Raw genomic sequence first — 22,085 nt, 5'->3', positions numbered from 1 at the left:
TATTGTCTCACAACAATAGAATGTTCTGTTAAATTTAAAACTTCCAGAAAACTTTTGCCATTTCGCTTATGGTTGTGTCCAGGTTGGAAGATGTATTACTTAGTAATGTTTAACAGTATTCCGTACTTTTGCAGAAACCGATAACATATTCTTGTAGAGAAATTAATATTATGAGCTGTCTCTTAATATACGTTGTGTACTGCATTGTTTTCTTTGGAAATGCTATTTATGCTCAAGGTAAGGTAAAAATAAAACAGGCTTGCATTAAAATACAAAACGCTGTAATTATTTGAACGGGTGTTACTACGCGTGCGCGGACGGTTCTTTTATAGATCTTTATCTTTTTAAAACGTACTATTTAATGTATTTAAGAGGACCTTATCTATTAGACATGAGAGAGATGCATAAAATTTGGTCGGAGTTTTCGTAATACTTCTTCCTGTCTTTTACGCATGCGCAATAGCACCAGAAGTGAATATCATGCCTGGCCCAAAAGCGCACTGAATTGACCATGGATGCCTGACTCATGAAGTAGGGTACTGAGTTGGGGCAAGTTGGGACTGTGTTGGGGCAAGTTGGGATGTGGCAAGTTGTTAAAGTTTTTAATTCCCTTTAAAACATAGATAAAACACGAAAACGAATGTATTAGTATCTTCGCGGTCCAACAAAGCACACGGCATAAAATCAGTTACTGTTTAGAATATGTGCTGAACTGCTGAAGTATCCCGATGTCTCACCCTACTGTATACCGTTATTAAATTCCGTGCTGTTTTCAGCGTTCGAGCCTCCAGATTGTGAGCATTGGAGTGAGTATTTCAACATGGACAATCCTTCTGAAGACGGGGATTATGAAAACTTCGAAGCATTGAGATCTGAGAAAGCATTTTCGGTGTGTGCTGCCCCAACTGCAATCGATGCAAAGGTTATTGATGGGGATGGTACCTTGGTCGATTACCGGTAAGATGTTTTAAAACTCACTAAACAAAAATAGTTTGAATTTCCCCAATTTTATCCAAACGTCCGGCGCCGTAGCAAAGTGGTTAGCACGCCGGCCTCTAGCTCTGAGGTATTCGGTTCAATTTAATGGCTCGTCGCTGCTATACCATTGTTGGCGTATGTGTCCTTGGGCAAGATACTTAACGCCAATTGATCCAACCCAGTTGTCACTAATCGGTTATCCAAATTATCAGCCTTGAATAAAAACAATTTTTAAAAAATGCAAAAATATTCCCCTACAAAGTAACATACATGGTAACTCGTAAGCTGGCACGAAGTCTATAAAACAGAACACTCGTGTTATAACGACTGTTGTTTTCCGACCACGTGAGTGTGAAGTAAGTTACCTTCACTTAAAACCTGTTACATTATCTATCGCAGGGAGATGGGACAAGTTGTAACCATAGATAAAACCACTGGGTTTCACTGCGTAAATGCAGATCAAGAAGAAGGAGAGCAATGTCACGATTACAGGGTCAGATACTGTTGTCCTGCAGGTTGGTGTGCAATGCGAGTGGTTATTGAAAATAAAATGTGTTTGAATAAAAGCTTGACGATGCCATTTAGGCGAAAAATATATAGCAGGGTAGGGGAAGATAGGACACATTTTCATTCTATTTTCTCGTCTCATTCGGTCGTAAACAAAAAACATTCAAAAAATTATAAAACCGTGTTCTCACAACTCCCATAGACTGTTGTTAATTGTTTAAAACAGGATCAGGATATTTAGATATTATGTGCAAAATGTGTCCCATCTTCCCCACTCTCCTATATCTTCAATACAACAATTGGTTGGACTTGATTTTTGTATGTTACGTTTTCGTAGCACTAGATCCTTATTATTCTTTACTAAACAAGAATCACTTTTCACTAAAGTATTTAAAATCAGTTTTATAACGAGTCGTAATGTTTAAGTAATTTTTAATGTTACTTTATCTATAGTTATTGGGGTCTGTCATGATGAAACCTACTGGTCGCAGTGGTTCGGAAATGGCGACGTAACAGATGAAGGAGATGACGCCACTCTTGGAAAGTTTATGGCGACTCACAAGTCGGTATGGTCATTAATCTTATTCATGTAAAATATACATATACAGTAGGGTGGGGGAAGCCGCGATACCTTTAGCACATAATATCTAAATATCCATTTTAAACAATTAACAGCAGTCTATGGGATTCGCAAGAACACGATTTTAAAATTCTTTGAATGTTCTTGTTTACTATCCAATGGGACGGGAAAATAAAATAAAAGGGTGTCCCATTTTACCCTGCTCCACTATAATTTATATAATAAACCACATGTTCAAATTATAGGATCTTTGCAACACGCCATTTGCAGTTGAAGCAAGATTGGCTACCGACAAAACAGCATATCTGGCCGGGAAAAACGTAGTTGAAATCAGTCCGCAAAATGGATTAAGATGCCTCAATGAGGATCAGCCAACAGAAAACGAAATGTCTGATTTTCTAAGGGAAATTCAGAAGTGGCAAATTGATGAAACTGTTTTACGGGAGTTTACCCGAGTCCTGGCTAGTTGGGGCTTTATCTCAAGTAGCAAGGTCCCGTGCGAGGATTATGAAGTCCGATTTTGCTGTCCACTCAGTGAGTACTGAATATATATATCCGTATAGTAGAGTGAGGAAAGACGAAACAGCTTTAGCACATAATATCCAAATATCATGAGCGTGTTTTAAACAATTAACAAAGGTCTATGGGAGTTGTGGTGATACGGTTTTATAATTTTTCGAATGTTTTTTTGTTTAATACCAAATAGGACGAGAAAATGTAATGAAAATATGTCCCATCTTCTCTCACGCCCTACTATATAAAAATCGTTAAAAACGCGATACTGGGATCTGTAAATTATCGTGCCACATTATTTGCATGGGTGCTGTGACCACTGGGTTGGAGCAATTGCCGTTAAACATATACGCCCCCAGGGTCGAGCCTTGAATCCATTATCTCTGGGTTACTGGCAGGCGCGCTAACCACTATGCCACGACGCTGGATTTGACGAATAACATATTATTAACAGCTGCCAACAGACTTCTACAGCTCGCTGGTTTGCACAACACAGAACCAGTAGAGGAAGAAGAAGAAGAAGAAGAAGAAGAAGAAGAAGAAAAAGAAGAAGAAGTTGAAGAAATCGACGAAGAAAACTTTTTCAAAATCGCGCAAGAAAAATTTAGCTTCAACGACGATGTCGAAAATGAAATTAATGCGTGCTGAACAAACCTACTTTGGACCGACATTTCTCATCCGATATTCTCCCCTTTTTATTTTTTTTGTAAATACACAACTGCATCATAATATGTTTACTTTAAAAACAGATAACTTAAAGTAAACTAATAACAAGTTCGGCGCCGTGGCAAAGTGGTTTGCGCGTCTGCCTGTAACTTAGAGGTAATGGGTTCAAGGTTTGTTGCTGCTATCATTGTGGGCATGTTTGTTATTGAGCAAGACATTTTACGGTAATTTCTCCAACCCAGTGGTCACTAATGGGTTGTTCAAATTATAAGCCATACAGACAAATAACCATCCACAAATTAACATATAGTAAGGTGGGGGGAAATGGGACACTATGTCAGACGGTACAGTTTTAACTTTCTTTTTACGAACCCCCACTTAAGGATAATCAGAAAAATAAAGTTACAGAATTATTTGGCAGTATATTTCACGACTTTGTAAAACGCGCGTAAAAGACGATTACTGTTTTAAATATCGAAAAAATATGTTAAATAGAAACCGTATTTTTGAACAGGTAAAAATGCGAAATAGTAAGGTGCTATCATCATCAACTATGGTGCTAGTTTGGAATGCTCGCCAAATCACAGAAAAGCCGATGAAATTTTGTAATTTGCGAGTGTGGACGATTAAACTAGTGTCATAAACTGGCACTAAAAAAGAATCCTCCGGTACATAGCAAAATGGGCTGGTAAAAACTAAAAAGTATTAGAGGTCGGTCGGTGGTTAGGAGTTGATGGTTATAGGAGTTAGTAGTTAGTCGTTAAGTAAGGGGGGCGGGGTCTTCACTAGCACGGGTAACTACAAGTTGCAGAATGCTGTTAATAATAAAAAAAATATATTTAAATTTGATGTCCCATCTTTCCCCACATTGTGTTTTGTAGGCTTTTATTGCCAAACTTTGAAAGGTTTGCTTAATTCAATAGTTTATACCTCAGGGGTTATTCAAATATAATATGATAACAAGGTTAGGCATGGATAATATATTTGAAATTCAGTCATTTGCACTTAAATATAATTTATGCGAAGTGGCTTGTGCGAAAAACAGTGTAGCAATACCCAATTTGTAGCAAAAATGTAAACTTTATTAACAGTTATTTTCAATTTTCTAATAAGTTTATACGAATTTTTACGATTTTTTAAAAATATTTATCAATTGATGTTCGAACAATACCTATTATTTATTCAAATGATACCAATTTTTATACAATATTATAATGTAGGTAACATGTTAAAAACTATAACAGCATGGCCCAGAAAAAATGTTTAAAGTAGATTTTCAAAGCAAACAGTATTATTTTGTGTTATTTCTGTGTATTCCTGGTAATCAATCATTAATCAAAATTGGCAATAATTTTAAAAACTGTCCCATTCAACCCAGTGTGTTGTCAAATTTGTAAAATTATACATGTTGTGCAAATCGCTAAATAAATCATATGTTGTAACATATTTTTTTTATTTTTTTGTCAATTAATAAAGAAATAATAATACTAATTTGTGGTATCAAACAAAAACCCTTTTGATTTTGAAAAATATTGAGCAATATGAGCTTAAGTGATCCATCTTCCCCTACTTTAAGTCATATTGTGTTGGGTATATAATCTATTATGCAAAGCAAACCCAAGGAAAGCATTGAAGCTGACGAGATGGTTCTTTCAACAAGGAATCTGTGTTAGTTATTTCTCAAACAATAGTGAACTATAGTAGTATAATACCTCATTATATTTATGTACCACTATTCATAGATTTCCAATTAGGGGTTGTGTGGGTGCCAGGTCAATGAGGTCATCCCAATTTCCAAAACCTGGATTAATGTGTTTTGTCACCCCAGTTTTACAGGCCATTACAACTTGTAACCTGCTGTTGAATAACTATACAAACAATCGGGCCCAAATTACACTCTATTCATGTTGTTCAATAAAGTTTATTTTTGTTTAAAGTTGTGATTGTAAATGCATTTTAATCACGTCACTCATGGTTTTGTTAAAATGTGAATACTAATGCCAATCTTAAATCACTGTTTTGTGCAATAGTAGATGGGTATTACCATTCAATAAAGGAGTTGTACCTGTTAATTTATTCAATGCATTGTTATCATACAATAACGTGTTTTACTTTTTGTTATATACAATCAGTTTTATGTTATAACGGTGAACTATTTAATGCAACTAACGTTTTACATCTGTGAGCTGAACCAGGTCATCTAGATAAACCTAATTGAGCTTTGTGAACCCAGTTTTAAAAAATACAGAATTACTTGTCACCTGAGTATTGCTGAATTGATATTTTTGCCAACTTTAACAAATGTAGACTACATATATCACTACAGCTTATGAGATAAATTCATCAAAAGGGGTACACCATGAAAAAGATAACTGCATCAGAAGGGGTACACCATGAAAAGAAAATGTTCCAAGTAATGTTTTTAGTGTGTGTGTTGGTTTGAACATTGGTGTGTTGGTTTAAACTTCTGTTGCCTTGGTTTTATGTTTACGTATATAACTGTTTTCACAGAATAACAGAAAATAAGACATGACTGCCTTTGTGGAGAAAAGGAAGGCAAAATTTACAAATAATTAGAACATATTAAAGTTAAATGAATGAATGTAACTTACTTTATCCTTGCGTGGCCGGAAAACGACAGTCGTTATCACAAATGGGTGTAACACCTCGTGCCAGCTTACGAGTTACCATGTATGTTACTTTGCAGGTAATTATTTTTTTAGGATTTTTTTATGTATGCTTGGCTGATAATTTGGACAACCCATTAGTGACCACTGGGTTGGAGCAATTGCTGTTAAGTGTCTTGCCCAAAGACACATACGCCCACAATTGTAGCAGCTCCTAAGTATTCTCTAATTATTGTACTTTGCGCTTTTGGAAATAAATATGCATAAGCGCCATCTTTATGGTGCAGGCGAGGCCGGCCTACTCTGGATATTATGCAGACAGTGCAGCACCTGCTGCGTATAACTGCATTGTAGTAATAAAACCTGTTTAAAATAAAAAAAACAGTCTTTTTAAACCTGTAAATAACTACAGGACTATATATTCCAACTCAAGATATGCAAACAGTTTAACTTGTTTACGCACAAACAACTCATCATGACCCTACGTTCTTTTTTTTTGAAAAAAATCAATCGTGTATAAATCTTTATTGAATAAACTCGAATGCCATAAAAATCTAAACAACTGCAATAATAATAGCGAGGAACAAATACAACCAATTATAAGTTTTTACAACATTTGCTTGAGATGTAGTAGTTTGATTACCTTCGAACAGTATCACACCATCATCTCCACCTGGAAAATAATTTTATGGATTTTGTTAAGTCACCATTGTTTTAGTTTCTATTGTATTTAATTTGTATGTGTGGTGCCCCTCCCCAATCATGTGCATTATGTTCTGCCTCAATGATTTTGCCTTCTTTCTTTTTTTGGTCATTCATTCTAAACATGTGCTTGTGTTGTGAGGTGCTGTTAATAAATCCAACCCAGAAAAGCTAGTGTAACAATTTTAAATTACCTTGGTGTAATCACTGCATATAAGTTTAAAAGTTTATTTTTTAATGTTATTGTAATTCTGTTGTGAACACGGGCACTTGTTATTATTACTTTCCCATGCGATGCAGAAGCAGCTCTACCATTCTCTTTCTCTACAGAGTCACTGTTAGTTCAACCAGCATACTGTGTTTGTATTATGTCTCATTTTAAGTCACTTACTTTGTTCTAGGTTATTGTGTGTCTTATGTTAAATAAAGCCAAAGTTATGCTTTTTCACTTAGATGAATGAATGTAACTTACTTTATCCTTGCGTTGTCGGAAAACAACAGTCGTTATAACATGGGTGTTCTGTTTCATAAACCACGCGCTAGCTTTTGTGTTATCAAGTATGTTACTTTGTGGGTGATTATTGTTTTACGTGTGGCTGATAATTTGGACAACCCATTAGTGACCACTGGGTTGGAGCAATTGCGGTTAAGTGTCTTGCCCAAGGACACATACGCCAACAATAGTAGCAGCGACAAGCCTAAAACCCATTACTTCAAGGCTAGAGGCGGGCGTCCTAACCAACTGTGCTACGGCACCGGACTTAGCATAAGCTGAGCTCTGTTACTAGAGATATTGGGGTAAGATATTAGAACATATGCAGGAAAGGGAAATATGACAAATATTGCCTGAACCAGTTACAAACCAATACCAACCTGCGAAAATATCGATGTCGAACCCAGTGCTGTTTGCTGATCCATCGAGCACTAAGAGAGGAACGTTAAATTAAACTTAAAAGACAAAATAAAAAACAGTATCTAGTATTATAATAATAACTTTTATTTGTCTCTCGATTACAGTAGCAAAGATTTAGAAATACTTTAAATGAAAAGACAGGATATAGCGACAAAACAACAGTTGTTAAAACATAGTTAAAAATATTTACTTTTGATTGGAAGAAAATAAGCGAGGTCGCTACACCTAGCAGACAAACAAGCCATTTATTTAACAGAAACAAAAGTGTGCGTAATTACTAATTAGCCTTTCGTTTCTATTATTTCGTTATTCAATTCACTCGTTCTAAAAATGTTTGCAAATTAAACTAATTGTCCAATATTTATTTTTATATTTATATTTATATTAACATACCAGCGTCGATCCCATATGCTGTAAGTCTCAATGTGTTTTGTTGATCCGTCGTTAATTCATTATACAACCTTTCATTTCGTAAGATGGTGGCAATGTTGGTGATTCCTGCCGCTGATAATTGAAGTGAAGAAAATCCATTCTGCAGAATAATGTTACTACAAAAAGTGTGCAAGAAAACTGATTGAATGTCTATTTTTGGCCCTTAACATTTGTTGTTAAGACAGAGGGCACTAATATGTTGTTCATATTATCAAACTAAAAATATAAAATTTACCACAAATTTATCAACTTGGGAATAATTCTTTGAATGTAACTTGCTCAGTCCTTTTTGCAGAAAAAAGAGATTTTTTTTCTATTTTTATGTGTGGCTGATAATTTGGACAACCCATTAAGGACCACTGAGTTGAAGTAATTGGCGTTAAGTGTCTTACCCTAGGACACATACGCTCACAATAAACACATTGTTTTATTCACTACCTATAATACACCCAAGTTGAAACATACCCCCACACAAGAAGTATGCAACCAACCTTGACACGATCTGGTGAAACAACTTCAAAGAAAATGGGATCGATCAATGTCATTGCTTCTATGGGTAAGCTTTGTAGAGCAGAAACTGTCATTCCAGCTATGCATGAAGATAAATACGAAGAACATGTTATTTTTAATAATAAATCTGCAGAACATGTTATTTTCAGTAATAATTGCACAGAATATGTTATTTTAGTAGGCAATGCGCAGAACATATAATTTCTAGCTTTAAATACGAGGAACATGTTTCTTAGTAATAAACAGGCAGAACATATAACTTCTAATTTTTAAAATGGTACAGATCTTGTGGTTTGAATATAAACTGGAAATAACCAGATGCTATGAAAATGGTAAAATACCATGCATAAAAACATTGTTATTATTTAATATTATTCTTCTAAATAATAGTATAATGATAATAGTAACTTGATTTGTCTCTTCGATTACGGTAGCGAAGATTTAAAAATATTTAAAACGAAAAGACAGGATATAACGACAAAACAACAGTTGTTAAAACACGCTTAGAGTTAAAACATATTTACATTTAATTGGAAAACACATGACCTAATCTTCTATGCAAAACTGTCTAACAATTTCTTACCAATTGCTTCATGAAGCTTTATCTACATTTTTTGGATATTTACTCGACTGCCATACAACGCACCTGCAATTGCGCCAAGTTCGTTAAGTTGTGCTCCATCAGGTATGGTGGTTGAATCAGCCATCATAGCAAGTGTGTACAACATATCTAACTGTGTTTGATCAAAACATGAGAGAGATCCAATATCTTTTACTGAGCCACTGTAATATTAATTAACTGTTTATTTGACGGTAATAAATAAACACTAACTCGCAAGTTTACATATATAACTTTTTTCACAGGATGACGAAAAAAGACATGACTGCCTTTGTGGAAAAAGAAATGCAAAATTTACAAATAATTAGAACATATCAAAGTTAAGAAATGTTTTGTAATTATTGTACTTTGCACTGTTAGAAATAGATATGCAATCAGTTAGTTTAACTTTTTAGAAATTTGAGAAACAAACGTGATCTAAAGGTACCACAAAAGTTTGAAAAACGAAATAGTGTATGAAAAAATTATGTGAAATTAAACTGCTAAAGTATGAAAATGTTGTTTTTTAAAAAACAACTGACCATTTTTAGTTTCTAAACTACTAAAGAATTTTTGGGGGATTTATTACAATGAATGCTTCTCTGGGATATTTTCAGAGACTGTTTTGGTTTTTGAAAGTTTGGTGGTACCTTGCTTCAATAAACTTAATAAATACCAATTATAATAGTTATTTTATTTGTCCCTTCGATTACTGTAGCGAAAATTTAGAATTAAAAGTATCAAATTCACCTTATAGTAGGAAGTGGTATATTCATGATTTGCGATTCACTCATTCCGCACAACAAAGAACTAAGACCAGATATTTCATCTGATGTAAGTATTGAAGCTGTCTTTGAGTTGTATGCCATGTATCTGTCAAAAGCTGCCGTTCTCTGTGGGAACGATATTACAATTTATTTTACTTTGTTTTGTAAAAAAACTAAAATAACATTTATCCATATAAATTGTTAAAAAAAACATTTTTACGTATATGTTGATTGTAAAACAACATGTAAATGTCTCCTTGGTCAAGACACTTAACTAATGGGTTGCCCAAATTATCATTCACAAATAAAAAAAAAACCCAAAAACTATTCACCTACAAAGTAATACACTTGGTAGCTCGTAAGCTGGCACGAGGTGTATGAAACAGAACACCCGTGTTATAACGACTGTCGTTTTCTAGCCATGCCAGGATAAAGTAAGTTACATTCATTCATTGATTAGTGGAATAAACAAACCTGGTCATTCTTCCAGTTAAGATCAGACAGCGCAGTTGCTGCATCAAGATTTATATCGAGTGTTGATATCTCATATTTGGTTAGGTTGGTTAGAATGTGTTTTGCATCAACAATGGTGTCACTACTCCACTCCGATAAGGGGGCGATGGCCTGCAAATTATTAATAGATATTTAGCTTATTTTTACTTTTAATTAAATGTAAATATGTTTTTAACTGTAAGGGAGTTTAACAAACTGTTGTGCCCTGTACAAAAGTGGTTAGCGCACCTGCCTCTAGCCCAGAGGTATAATGGGTTCAAGGCTCTTCGCTGCTACCATTGTGGGCGTATGTGTCTTTGGCCAAGACACTTAACGGCAATTGCTCCAACACAGAGGTCACTAATCAGTTGTAAAATTATCAGCCATTCATAAAAATATAATTACCCACGAAGTAACACACTTGGTAACTTTTAGTTAATCCCGCGTGGCCGGAAAGCGACAGTCGTTATCACACGGGTTTAACACCTCGTGCCAGCTTACGAGTTACCATGTATGTTACTTTGTGTGTGATTACATTTTTGGATTTTTATTTTTTTATGTATGGCTGATAATTTGGACAATAGAACACCAAGATGTAATCACTGTCGTTTGTTTTCCAGTCAGGTGAGGATAAAGTAAGTTACATTCATTGTTTAAATCTAACAAATTTAATAAGTTTTTAATATATTTTCTTTTTTTATTCTGCAAAAGTAATAAACCTCTTCCAGTCTTGTTCTTAACACAGCACTTTGTTCATTACTCCAGTCTTCAACAGCACCGAGCGTAACTAGCGAGTTGACGATATCAGACGCAGATATTGCTTGTAATTCCTCCACTGACCAACCAGAGTTGCCCGGCCCCAAAGCTACAATCTCATCAAACGTAGGCACCGACACTAAGGGGAGAAAATACTTATATTTACAAATGTTTGGATAAAAAGATGAGATTTTGTGGAATTTTTGATTTTTTATACCAATAATTTTTTTTGTTAAAGAGGCAAAAAATTAAAAATAAAAATTTGTATATGAATAAATATGTTCAAATGTGATCTAAAGGTACCAGAAAAGTTTCAAAATGAAACAGTTTTCGAAAAACTTGCAACTTTGATCATTTCTATTTTCTAAACTTCTGAAGAAATTTCTAATGTTGTTTCGGAATTGTGTAATAAATGCTTCTTCATTGCCAATGTATAAAAAAATTGTAAGATACAACTTTAATATGTTTTAATTTTTATTTTCTAACGGGAAATTTTATGCATTGTTGCGCGGCAAAGCTTTTTTTACTCCAACAGTTTTTCTGTTTTAACTCGCATATTTTCGGTAGCTGTTTCGTTGTTTTGAAAATTTGTTGGTACTTTTACATCACATTTGATCATTTCTACCAATACATAAATTTCGATTTTTTGTTGGTATGCCCCTTTAGGCATTTAAGTGGGATACCAATGAAAAATGGGAGTTTGTATATGGATAGAGATGCTCAAATGTGATGTAAAGGTACTGCCAAAGTTTTAAATAACGCAACAGCCTCTAAAAAAATACAAAAAAAACGTTTATATAAACACTATTTACAATTCAGTGCTTTTTAACCTGTGTGCGGGTGCACCAAAATAGGCTTGGGTTGCACCAGTACAAAAGGGTATACAAGGGTGCACCACAAATTTCAACAATTTTCAGCAATAATATTTAGTTTTGAACATTTTTAACAAATTTGGCCACGTTCTTTTATATGAATTCTATATAAATTCTATCTTGCATCACTGGGAATTGCGAAGCGTCATTAGTTTCACGTTAAAGCAATCAGGGGTGCATGAATTCGTTGCAACAACTTCAGGGGTTCACCAACCCAAAAAAGGTTGAAGAAGACCCTACATAACCAATAAAAACTCACGAGATCTCTTCTTTCTTGAAATAGATCTTTGTGAAAGAAATGAATCCCGAGCCTTGCTATAAAACGCTAAGTGATTAAAGAATGAATAAACAGGAAGATTCTCATCCAGTATGGGGGGTGTCATTTCATCAAATGCTTCGGTAAAAATCTCCTGTTGAAAAAAATCAAGTGTTCCAGTAGAATTTTATTATCTACTAAATTTTTAATAAACTGTGTTAAAACATAACAGCATTTACTTGTTTTATTTCTAAAAAAGTGTTTATTCTCATTTATTTCACACAATTTTTTTAGTAAAAGAGAATTATAAAGCCACCAACATCGTAACATGCCAACAATATATTTCTATGTTTTGTGGAGAGACTAAGATTTATGTTATCTAAAATCCTAGTTTATTTATTTCCTTTTTTCGTTATCTAAAATATTGCCTTCAACACCATCAAAAGTTCTAAGTTTAAAAAATATTTTACAAGTACTGCATTTAACTAATTTTGGTATACACGAACGTGAATATAGAAAAGAAAAACTGTTCAACGGAAAAAAATATAAATATGAAACGAATAAATAACTCACAGGATTTATGTCATTAATATCTGACGATGGCATCATAGCTACAATAGGTCCAAGCGAGGACAAAACACTTTCATCCCAACCTCGTGCTGGACCATAAGTTGAATGAACCATGTATTGAACATATGCAACATGTTTGGAAGTAAATCTGGGAAATAGGAATATGCAGATTAGTTTTCACATGTTTAGTTAGTAATCATTGTTTTAATCGATTTAATATGTTTTTTATCAATGGTTTATGAAATACTGTTCTAAAAGTAAAAAATCGCAAATTTCACCACATCCTACCTGTGTAAGCAATCTTGTATATAACTCAATGCAAGAGGAACGACATCCGGTGATATTCGACCAAACAGGAAAGATGGAATGTCGCATAATAAGTTGCCCAACATCAACACATTCTCTTCTGTCAGTGTTTCAATTACATGGTTTGGTGACTGAAATGAAACATGAAAAAGTTGTGCTACATATCTGAGTGATGTAAGAAAAGTTATAATAATATAATATATAATAATAACTACATTTGTCTCTTCGATTTTGGTAGGAAAGAATTAGAAATATTTTAAACGAAAAGACAAGATAAAGCGACAAAACAAAACATGCTTACAGTCAAAAAAATATTTACATTCAATTGAAAGGAAATAAGCATGGTCTCTACACCTAGTAGACAAACAAACCATTTATGTTTAATTATTATCAAGTTAAACTTCTAATAGAAACAAAAGCGTGCGTAAAACAGTTACCACAATACTTTGAATAAACTGTTTAGTGTGCCATACCATGCAATTATAAGCTGCGTCAGCAAGTTTCATTCTTCGAACGTCACCAGGACCAGACGGAAGAGAGTTTAATTGAGATTTACCAATTTGTCCAAACAAGTAATTGCATGTTTCAGCTGGTGTCTCATTTAATGATTTCACTCTATAAGTTCAGAAATTTTATTTAATAATATCCACATGTTTATATAATCTTAAAATTAAAAAAAAAAAACTTTTCTAAATGCTGTGATAATTATTGAACTAAATTTATATGTGAATAAACAATTGTAACCATCACTATGCACAATATATGGGACATGACGTAGCGGGCGAACTAAAATGACTCCCTTAATACTGTATAGAAGGATCATTCACGGGTGTCCGGAAAACAACAGTCAATAAACACAGGTGTTCTGTTGCATATACCCCGTGCCAGCTTACGAGTTACCATGTATGTTATTTAATGGGTGTTTTTTCGGGATCTTTTATTCATTTATGTGTGGATAATAATTTGGACAACCCATTAGTGACCATTGGGTTGGAGAAATTACTGTTATTTGTCTTGCCTAAAAACACATACATCCATTATGATAGCAGCGACAGGCCTTGAAGCCATTACCTCTGGGTTACAGGCAGGCGCGCTAACCACTTTGTCACAACACCGGACCTATATAACATGCACGTGTTGGAAATAAATATTAAATCTGTTTTCAGTCTCCCGTCTAAAACGATATAGAAAATTTTTTCCAACTCACGGATAAAACATGACCACATCTGGGGGTAGAGTGGTGAATAATGTGATGGATTCATCATCCGTACCATTCGCTAAGTAATCAACTCCAAGTTCAATTTGTAATGAATTGTGAAGTTTATTTTGGGAGCATTCATCCTATGTGCGAACATGGTAAATTGTGTGTAAGTGGACAGTAAAAAAATAAACAAAATATTTTGGGTTTTTATTGCTGAAACCCAATGGTCACTGATGGGTTGTCCAAATTATCAGCCATACATAAAAAAAGTAACATACATGGTAACTCAAAAGCTAGCACTAGGTCTACGAAACAGAACACCCGTGTTATAACGACTATAACGAATTTATTTACAAAATAAATAAATAAATGTAACTTGCGTGGCCGGAAAACGACAGTCGCTATGACACAGGTGTTTATACACCTAGTGCCAGCTTACAAGATACGTGTTACCATGTATGTTACTTTCTGTGTATTTTTTTGAGAGGAGGATTTTTTTTCTTTTTTTTATATGTGGCTGGTAATTTGGACAACCCATAAGTGACCACTGGGTTGGAGAAACAAATTTATTTTACTTAAATCATGTTATCATTATTAAATGTTTTATTTGTCTTACCATATCAGGAGACATGTCAACAGCAGAATCCATGGACACAGCAACCTCTAACATATCATCATATACAATGTCCATTACGTCACTGCATTTCATTCCAATGATAGTGGAACCAAGTTGGCTGTTAAATAAAATATAACGTATTTTTTAAATGAATGAATGAATGAATGTAAGTTACTTTGTCCTCGCGTGGCTGGAATACAATAGTCATTAAACACAAGTGTTTTGTTTCATACACCTCATGACAGCTTACGAGTTACCAAGTAGGCTATGTTACTTCGTGGGTGATTTTTTTTTTGTGTGGCTGATAATTTGGACAAACCATTAGTGACCACTGGGTTTGAGCAATTGCTGTTAAGTGTCTTGCCCAAGAACATACGCCCACAATGGTAGCAGCGAAGAGCCTTGAACCCATTACCTCTGGGTTAGAGGCAGACGCGCTAACCAACTGTGCTGCGGCGTCGGGTAAAAGAAAGGTTCAGTTTAAAAATTTAAAGTTTGAAAAAAGATTTCAATTAATAAAGTAAACATGATATTTTGTAACTAAACCAAGCGTTTATTTCTTTTTTTATACAACAACTTTAAAACATACTTTCAAATTCTGTGCTGTATTTTGTATAAAATATCAATGTTTAATAAAGATTTGACTACCTGACTACCTCTGCATTAAGTGGTGTCTCATCTGAACCATTCCTGTACATCTCAATCAACTTTGCTGCCTAAAATATTGACTTTCTAAAACTTCTTGGAAAAATTTAAAAAAGAATTTAAAAAATTTTAAATTAAAAATCCAAATTATGCTGAAATAGTATAAAGTAATCATACACTTTTCCTGTAATTAAATGTAAATATGTTTTTAACTGTAAGCTTGTTCAAACAACTGTTGTTTTGTCGCTATATTCTGTCTTTTCGTTTAAATTATTTCTAAATCTTCGCTACCGTAATCGAAGAGACAAATAAAGTTGTTATTATTATATAGTGGAGTGGGGAAAGATGGGACACCTTTGGCACATAATATCCAAATATCCGGATTGTTTTTTAAACAATTATTAGGAGTCTATGTGAGTTGTGAGGATACGGTTTAATCATTTTGTGCATGTTCTTTGTTTACTGCCAAATGGGATGAGAAAATAGAATGAAAAGGTGTTGCATCTTCCGCCACCCTACCATATAATAATAATAACTTTATTTGTCTCTTCGATTACTGTAGCGAAGATTTAGAAATATTAGAACCATACGCTTTAACAAATAAACAACAACGACATTAACCTGCCCTCTTTCCCATGGCTGGTTACGAATGTGTTCTAAATTCACGGTTTGCATTGACTTTAGTTTACTGAGAGGAATTTCCGCAGCGAACTCTCCAAGATCTTCACTTAACATATCATCGACCGCCATCTCTTGCAACTAATACAAAAAGGTATTTTTTTCTATTCTATGTGGTTAAGGTCCAGCCGGTGCATGCTATGGGTTCTAGAATTTAGGGCAAGATTGGCTCATTACCGCAACGCCCAAGGTGCTACCAATGGACCACACCAGCTTTTGGAGCCTGCGGCTTTCCCAAAAGTAGGCGACAAGAGCTTTCATACAAATAGGTAAAAGCAAACATTTAAAACAATAAAAAATCGAAACTAAAACAGAGCTATTTTTTCAATAACTGTAGTGTAAACTATCAAGGCTAAAAAGAAGTTTGAAACCACTGGAACACCATTTTATAAGCTCGTTAAACAATTTCTAAAGACTCCGGTCCTGGAAATGGGGAACTGTGTAACACTAATCTGTACACAGCTTGATTAACTTTACCCAAACTAATTTCTGTTTTTTTTTTAATTCCAACCTTTGTCACTATTGCTTTCTTCTGTGCTTTACTAAAACCAGCGGCCCGTTTGGTGAATTCTTTCATACTGCTCTTGAGATCACTTGTGGATATTTTCTTAAGGTCAGATGCAGACACCTCACTGACTAACTCACCAAGGTTGGCAATGTCACTTGAACTGTGGATTGTCAACCCAGCTTTCTTCGCTTTTTTAAACATAATTCGTTTCTAAAATTTTTTGCAGAAATGAAAGAGATTTATTTTTTAACAAATGGTTGATATTTTAAACAAAAATAAGGTTTCTCGCTGTTTTATAAAATAAAATAAATTTAATTTGAATTTAAATTTACTAGGAAATTTTTGCGAAAGATAAAATCTTTAATATGTATTTTGTATTTAACTAGTTGAACACCTGTGTCACTAGAGAGAATACCTTAACAGTTGGTCAAAATAAAAAAAAAAAAATAAAAAAAAAAGGGGACAATAGATATGTTAATAACACGAATTTACATAGACTTTTTTACCTGTTTTGGAGTTAGATTCGTATTATCTTTGATTGCGCTCATAGCTTGTAAGACTGCAGTATCGGGAAGTTTATCGATATCTTGTGTTGTGAGTCCTCCAAGTGCTCCTGCAACTTCCTTTACTTCATCTGCGTTCATTGTGCTCAGATCCTTGTCCTCCAGCAAAGAGCTCGCCAATTCTCGCATCATCTGAATTGATTGGAAAGTCAAAATAAAGTTATTATAGTGGAGGGGCATATGGGACACCTTTTCATTCTACTTTCTCATGCCATTTGGTAGTAAACAAAGAACATTCAAAGAATATAAAACCGTTTCCTCACGAGTCACGACTCCCATGGACTGTTGTTAATTGTTTAAAACACGATCAGAATATTTAGATATTAAATATTCTTCCCACACCCTACTATAATTTTTTTAAACACCTAAACAATCACTAAATTAAATAATAAAAGGATAAACACTCTTACTGTGTGTGGGTCGTGTCTTTATGCACACTTTTGTTTCTATTAGAAGTTTAACTTGAAAATATTTAAACATAAACAGCTTGTTTCTCTGCTAGGTGTAGAGACCACGCTCATTTTCTTCCAATTAAATGTAAATATGTTTTTAACACTAAACGTGTTTTAACAACCATTGTTTTGTCGCTACATCCTGTCTTTTCATTTTAAAAGTTTTTTAATCTTCTCTACCGTAATCAAAGATACAAGTAAAGTTATTATTATTATTATTATTAGAATGGCAAGTCGAATAATAAAGTTGTTAACAAACAAAGAAATTCTTTTTGATTATTTGTACTCAGTACAAAAACAATATTAAAATTAATCAAAAATCATCTTTACTATTTCTGCCACTCACTAAAGGTCATAATCTGGCGCCAAGACACAGTGGTTCGTGTGCCTGTCTATAATCCAAAGGTTACTATTTCAAGGCTTGTAGATGCTACCTTTGTGGCGTATGTGGCCTTAGGCAAGACACTTATCGACAATTGCTCCAACCCAGTGATTAATAACGGGTTGTCCAAATTATCAGCCATACATAAAAAAAATCCCAATAAAGAATCACCCACAAAGTATGATAAATGGATCAAAAGCGGGCACAAGGTGTTTGAAACAGAACCTGGTTTAAAACTCACAGAAAATTTTCCAAGTTCTCCTCGAGTAACCGCCTTCTTCTTCACTGCCCTCTTCGTGCTTCCAGGTCGCTTCTTCTCAACTTTTTTCACTTGTTCCAACATTAGTTGGCATCGTTTTAATCGCTGTGCTTGTTCACCAGAACACTAACAGTCAGAGATATATTAGTTTATTTACCGACGCCATGGTCAAATGCTTCAAACCCAGAGGTAATGGGTTCAAGGCATGTCACTGCTATCATAGTGGAAGTATGTGTCCTTGAGTAAAACACTTTTTCCAACCCAGTGGTCACTAACGGGTTGTCCAAATTATCAGCCACACATTAAAAAATATATATTAAAATATAATCACACACAAAGTAACATACATGGTAACTCCTAAGCTGGCACGAGGGGTGTATGAACACCCATGGCCGTGGTATAACAACTGTTTTTATTGCGAGGATAAACCAAGTTACATTCATTTAAAGATAATCAATATGTGATTATAAAAAAAATTGAATTAACTTTTAAATTTGTATCTGGATAGAGATGATCAATGGTGATCTAAAGGTACCACCGAACATTTGTTCAAAAATTCACACATATATGTTTTGATTTCAGTCAAGACTAAAAGATGTAAGTCATAGGTTGTGAAAATTAAGATTTGTGGAAGTGAATATAACATATTAACAAGAGAGTGGGGTGGGATTTTGTGTTTAATTAAAATCTTTCACTAGTTAACCTTGTCGCCATTTCAAAACGATCATTTATCTATTAGTATTATCTAAGACAAAATATGATGATGTTGTTTGCTGACTGTGTTGTTATCGTTACACAACATACAACCTTTATGTATTAGGTAAAATTTGGACAATAATAAAAATTTGTGCTCCAAGCACAGTCAGCCTCTACAATGTCACATACCTTCAGAAGTTATAACACCGATGTCTTTTTTATACACACTGCCCACTTAGGAGTTAAGTAAACATTATTGTTTGTTAATGCACATTTATTGGAAGTTTTATGATTTTAAAAGTAGTCAAATTTGTCCTTGTGATTTCTACTTCCAAAGTATAACAGTATAATTGTATAATAATAATTTTGGGCTTAAATATAAATATATAAATAACATTAAAAATCAAAATATTTTATATAACATTAAATTACTTCTTTTATTGATTCCTTCAGCAGCTCTTCTTTATTTTTACAATGGTTGAGTGTATACTTGGCAAGATGTTTCAAACTTGCTTTGCTCATTGAACGTTTGACTTTACGAAGCGGAATATCACATTGGGAGTGTGTGAGTCTGTTAATGGTAAATGTAAATTGTTTTGGTTTATGTGTCTGCCCCGAACCCAGAGGTAATGGCTTCAAGGCTAGTCGCTGCTACCATTGTGGGTATCTGTGTCCTTGGGCAAGACACTTAAAGGCAATTGCTCCAAAAATGGTCATTAATGGGTTGTTCAAATTATCAGCCATACATAAAAAAATATCCCACAAAGTAACATACATGGTAACTCATAAACTGGCACCCTAACAGCAAATTTTACTATAGTGTAGTTCTACATTCTATACATTATCAAAACGTTCTATACATAAAAATGAAGAAAATATTAAATAATAACTCTGTTAACAAACATAAAAAGTGAACCAACAGCCCCCCGAGACCATGTTATTTAACCGACATATTACGTAACTTTGTTTGAGCCTTTAATTAATAAATATACTATAGTTGAATGTAACTTACTTTATCCTTGTGTGGCCGGAAAACGACAGTCAGTATCACATAAGTTTAACACCTCATGCTAGCTTACCAGATTTTTAATAATTTGCACAACCCATTAGTGACCACTGGGTTGGAGCAATTGCCGTTAAGTGTCTTGCCCAAGGACACATACGTCCACAATGGTAGCAGCGTCGAGCCCTGAACCCATTACCTCTGGGTTACAGGCAGGCGCGCTAACCACTATGCCACGGCGCTGTAGTTAAAATACACATTAAAATAACATAGCAGTGTACTTACTTGTCTAAGAACGCTGTGTCATCAAACTTGGCAGGTTTGGAAAGCAAACCCTTAAGTATTTTTTTGGCAAACATTGTGTATTTAGGATGCAGATTGTCAAGTTTTTGTAAATAACCATCCTCAACAAGGGAAAGTAACTGGTACAATAAAAGTGTGATAAATGTATATAGCTTACTGTTTATATTATATTAGGGTGGGGAAAGACAGGACACCTTTAGCAGATAAGATCTAAAATATCCTGATCGTGTTTTAAACAATTTAAAACAGTCTATGGGAGTTATGAGAATACGGTTTCATAATACTTTGAATGTTCTTTGTTTACTACTAAATCGGACAAGAAAAAAAAGGTGTCCCATCTTTCCCCGCCCTACTCTATTTATATATACAAAAACAACATGTACATTGTTATGCTAATTTATGGAATGCACTAGTTGTTTACTGCTGTGTTTTCAGCAATTTTCAAGTGACAACTACTTTTGATTTTCTAAATGTGGTAATATGCCTAATTGTTAACAAACGACTTTCTTGTTTTCATTTTCAAATCATAACCAAATCAAACAAAATAAGTTTTACAAAAATAAGTTGAAATCAGCCAAAATAAGTGTTTGTTTTGTGCCCTCATGTTAACGGTAGTTTTCTTGTCATTTTCAAATTAAACAAATAGACCATAATATTTACCAAAATAAGTTGAAACCAATTAAAATACCTTGTCATAATTTAAGTGTTTTTGAATTCGACCGAGTGGAATGTCAAGAATGAACTTATCCATAACTTCTAATGGTAATTTATCAACCTCGTCTTCACCTACTGATCTTAACAATAAGTTGGCAAACTGACTTTTTTGCTGCTTGTCAAGATCCTTATAAGATTTTGCAAAACATGCAGTTCTAATAAAGGAAAAATGTAAAAACGATAACATTTCGTTTAATATTAAATTAATATCTTATGAAGTAAGGTGGGGAAAGACGGGACACTTTTAGCACATAATACCCAAATATCCTTATCATGTTTTGAACAATTAACAACGATCTATGGGAGTCGTGGGAATACGGTTTTATAATTCTTTGAATATTCCTTGTTTACTACCAAATAAGACGATAAAATAGAATAAAAAAGTGCCTCATCTTCCCCCAGACTACTATGTATAAACTGTTTGTGTACTGTAGATTTTTGAAGTTATAATGTATTTAAGATTTTGCAAAACATGTAGTTCCGATAAAGGGTACAAAGTAAAATTGTGTTTAGGATTAAATCAGTATGTAATATATAAACAGTTTGTGTACTGTACATTGTTTGAAGATTGAAGTTACAATGTATTAAAATAACACAAAATAGCGTATCTAAATAAATCCTTACAAAAAAACTGCAAAACATGATTAAAACTCAAAATGTACAATATGAGCGTTTTAACTAAATAATAAAATGTGATACAGAAAATAACATTTTCGTACCACCAACAACAGTATTCAATAAATAATCACACATGCATAGAAACACCACACAAAACTTACACAGCTAATCGTTTGCTTTTGATCATCGGTATTTGTTTAATAAGACGAGCAGGTGCTCCTGCAGTGAAGGGACATAAATACTTGATGAGGTTTGCAACTTTTTGATCCACACTATATTTGTTTATTCTCTTCAAATAATCTTTAAAAATAATTGACTGAATTGCAATAGGTGGTCTCCATGGTAACTTGCTACCATTTACTGGAATGTTCTGAAAGGAAAAAATGTTTAGTTCGTGCATTG

At 33.9% G+C, this 22,085-nt stretch overlaps 2 protein-coding genes across 10 annotated transcripts in view; one reads left to right on the top strand and one right to left on the bottom strand.

Annotated features, from left to right (window-relative positions):
- Positions 1–17: 17 nt before the first annotated feature.
- LOC149737873 (uncharacterized) lies at positions 18–12,929 on the top strand. 6 transcript variants are annotated; one of them, XM_089875131.1, is made up of 10 exons: positions 18–237; positions 777–957; positions 1,378–1,493; positions 1,939–2,051; positions 2,311–2,599; positions 3,033–5,657; positions 5,756–8,474; positions 9,293–11,167; positions 12,197–12,312; positions 12,745–12,929. In XM_089875131.1, exons 1-6 carry the CDS (start codon positions 171–173, stop codon positions 3,224–3,226), a joined length of 960 nt encoding a protein of 319 aa, XP_089731257.1. In that variant the 5' UTR covers positions 18–170; the 3' UTR covers positions 3,227–5,657; positions 5,756–8,474; positions 9,293–11,167; positions 12,197–12,312; positions 12,745–12,929. The 6 variants fall into 6 exon arrangements, with proteins under 6 accessions (XP_089731257.1, XP_089731260.1, XP_089731254.1 ...); XM_089875134.1 differs by lacking the exon at positions 12,197–12,312; XM_089875128.1 differs by having other exon boundaries at positions 12,197–12,929.
- Positions 6,378–22,085, bottom strand: part of LOC149737872 (uncharacterized) — a 50,919-nt gene continuing 35,211 nt past the window's right edge. For 3 of the 4 annotated variants that reach the window (XM_089875115.1, XM_089875118.1, XM_089875117.1), the window contains 23 exons: positions 21,845–22,053; positions 21,040–21,220; positions 20,334–20,470; positions 19,478–19,616; positions 18,332–18,475; positions 17,200–17,388; positions 16,697–16,903; positions 16,129–16,266; positions 15,511–15,578; positions 14,863–14,980; positions 14,253–14,386; positions 13,519–13,660; positions 13,028–13,176; positions 12,743–12,887; positions 12,173–12,323; positions 11,005–11,180; positions 10,268–10,417; positions 9,777–9,919; positions 9,075–9,211; positions 8,410–8,507; positions 7,880–8,018; positions 7,447–7,497; positions 6,378–6,544 (listed from right to left, as the gene is read on the bottom strand). In XM_089875115.1, coding sequence (XP_089731241.1) covers positions 6,426–6,544; positions 7,447–7,497; positions 7,880–8,018; positions 8,410–8,507; positions 9,075–9,211; positions 9,777–9,919; positions 10,268–10,417; positions 11,005–11,180; positions 12,173–12,323; positions 12,743–12,887; positions 13,028–13,176; positions 13,519–13,660; positions 14,253–14,386; positions 14,863–14,980; positions 15,511–15,578; positions 16,129–16,266; positions 16,697–16,903; positions 17,200–17,388; positions 18,332–18,475; positions 19,478–19,616; positions 20,334–20,470; positions 21,040–21,220; positions 21,845–22,053 — 3,264 coding nt within the window. In that variant the 3' untranslated portion in view covers positions 6,378–6,425. The remainder of the gene's footprint in view (positions 6,545–7,446; positions 7,498–7,879; positions 8,019–8,409; positions 8,508–9,074; positions 9,212–9,776; positions 9,920–10,267; positions 10,418–11,004; positions 11,181–12,172; positions 12,324–12,742; positions 12,888–13,027; positions 13,177–13,518; positions 13,661–14,252; positions 14,387–14,862; positions 14,981–15,510; positions 15,579–16,128; positions 16,267–16,696; positions 16,904–17,199; positions 17,389–18,331; positions 18,476–19,477; positions 19,617–20,333; positions 20,471–21,039; positions 21,221–21,844; positions 22,054–22,085) is intronic. The other variant, XM_089875119.1, reaches the window with a different exon arrangement.

The sequence above is a fragment of the Ciona robusta genome, chromosome 3, assembly GCF_009617815.1.
Source record: "Ciona robusta chromosome 3, ASM961781v2".
Lineage (NCBI taxonomy): Eukaryota > Metazoa > Chordata > Ascidiacea > Phlebobranchia > Cionidae > Ciona > Ciona robusta.
This window is presented reverse-complemented; position numbering and strand designations above follow the sequence as displayed.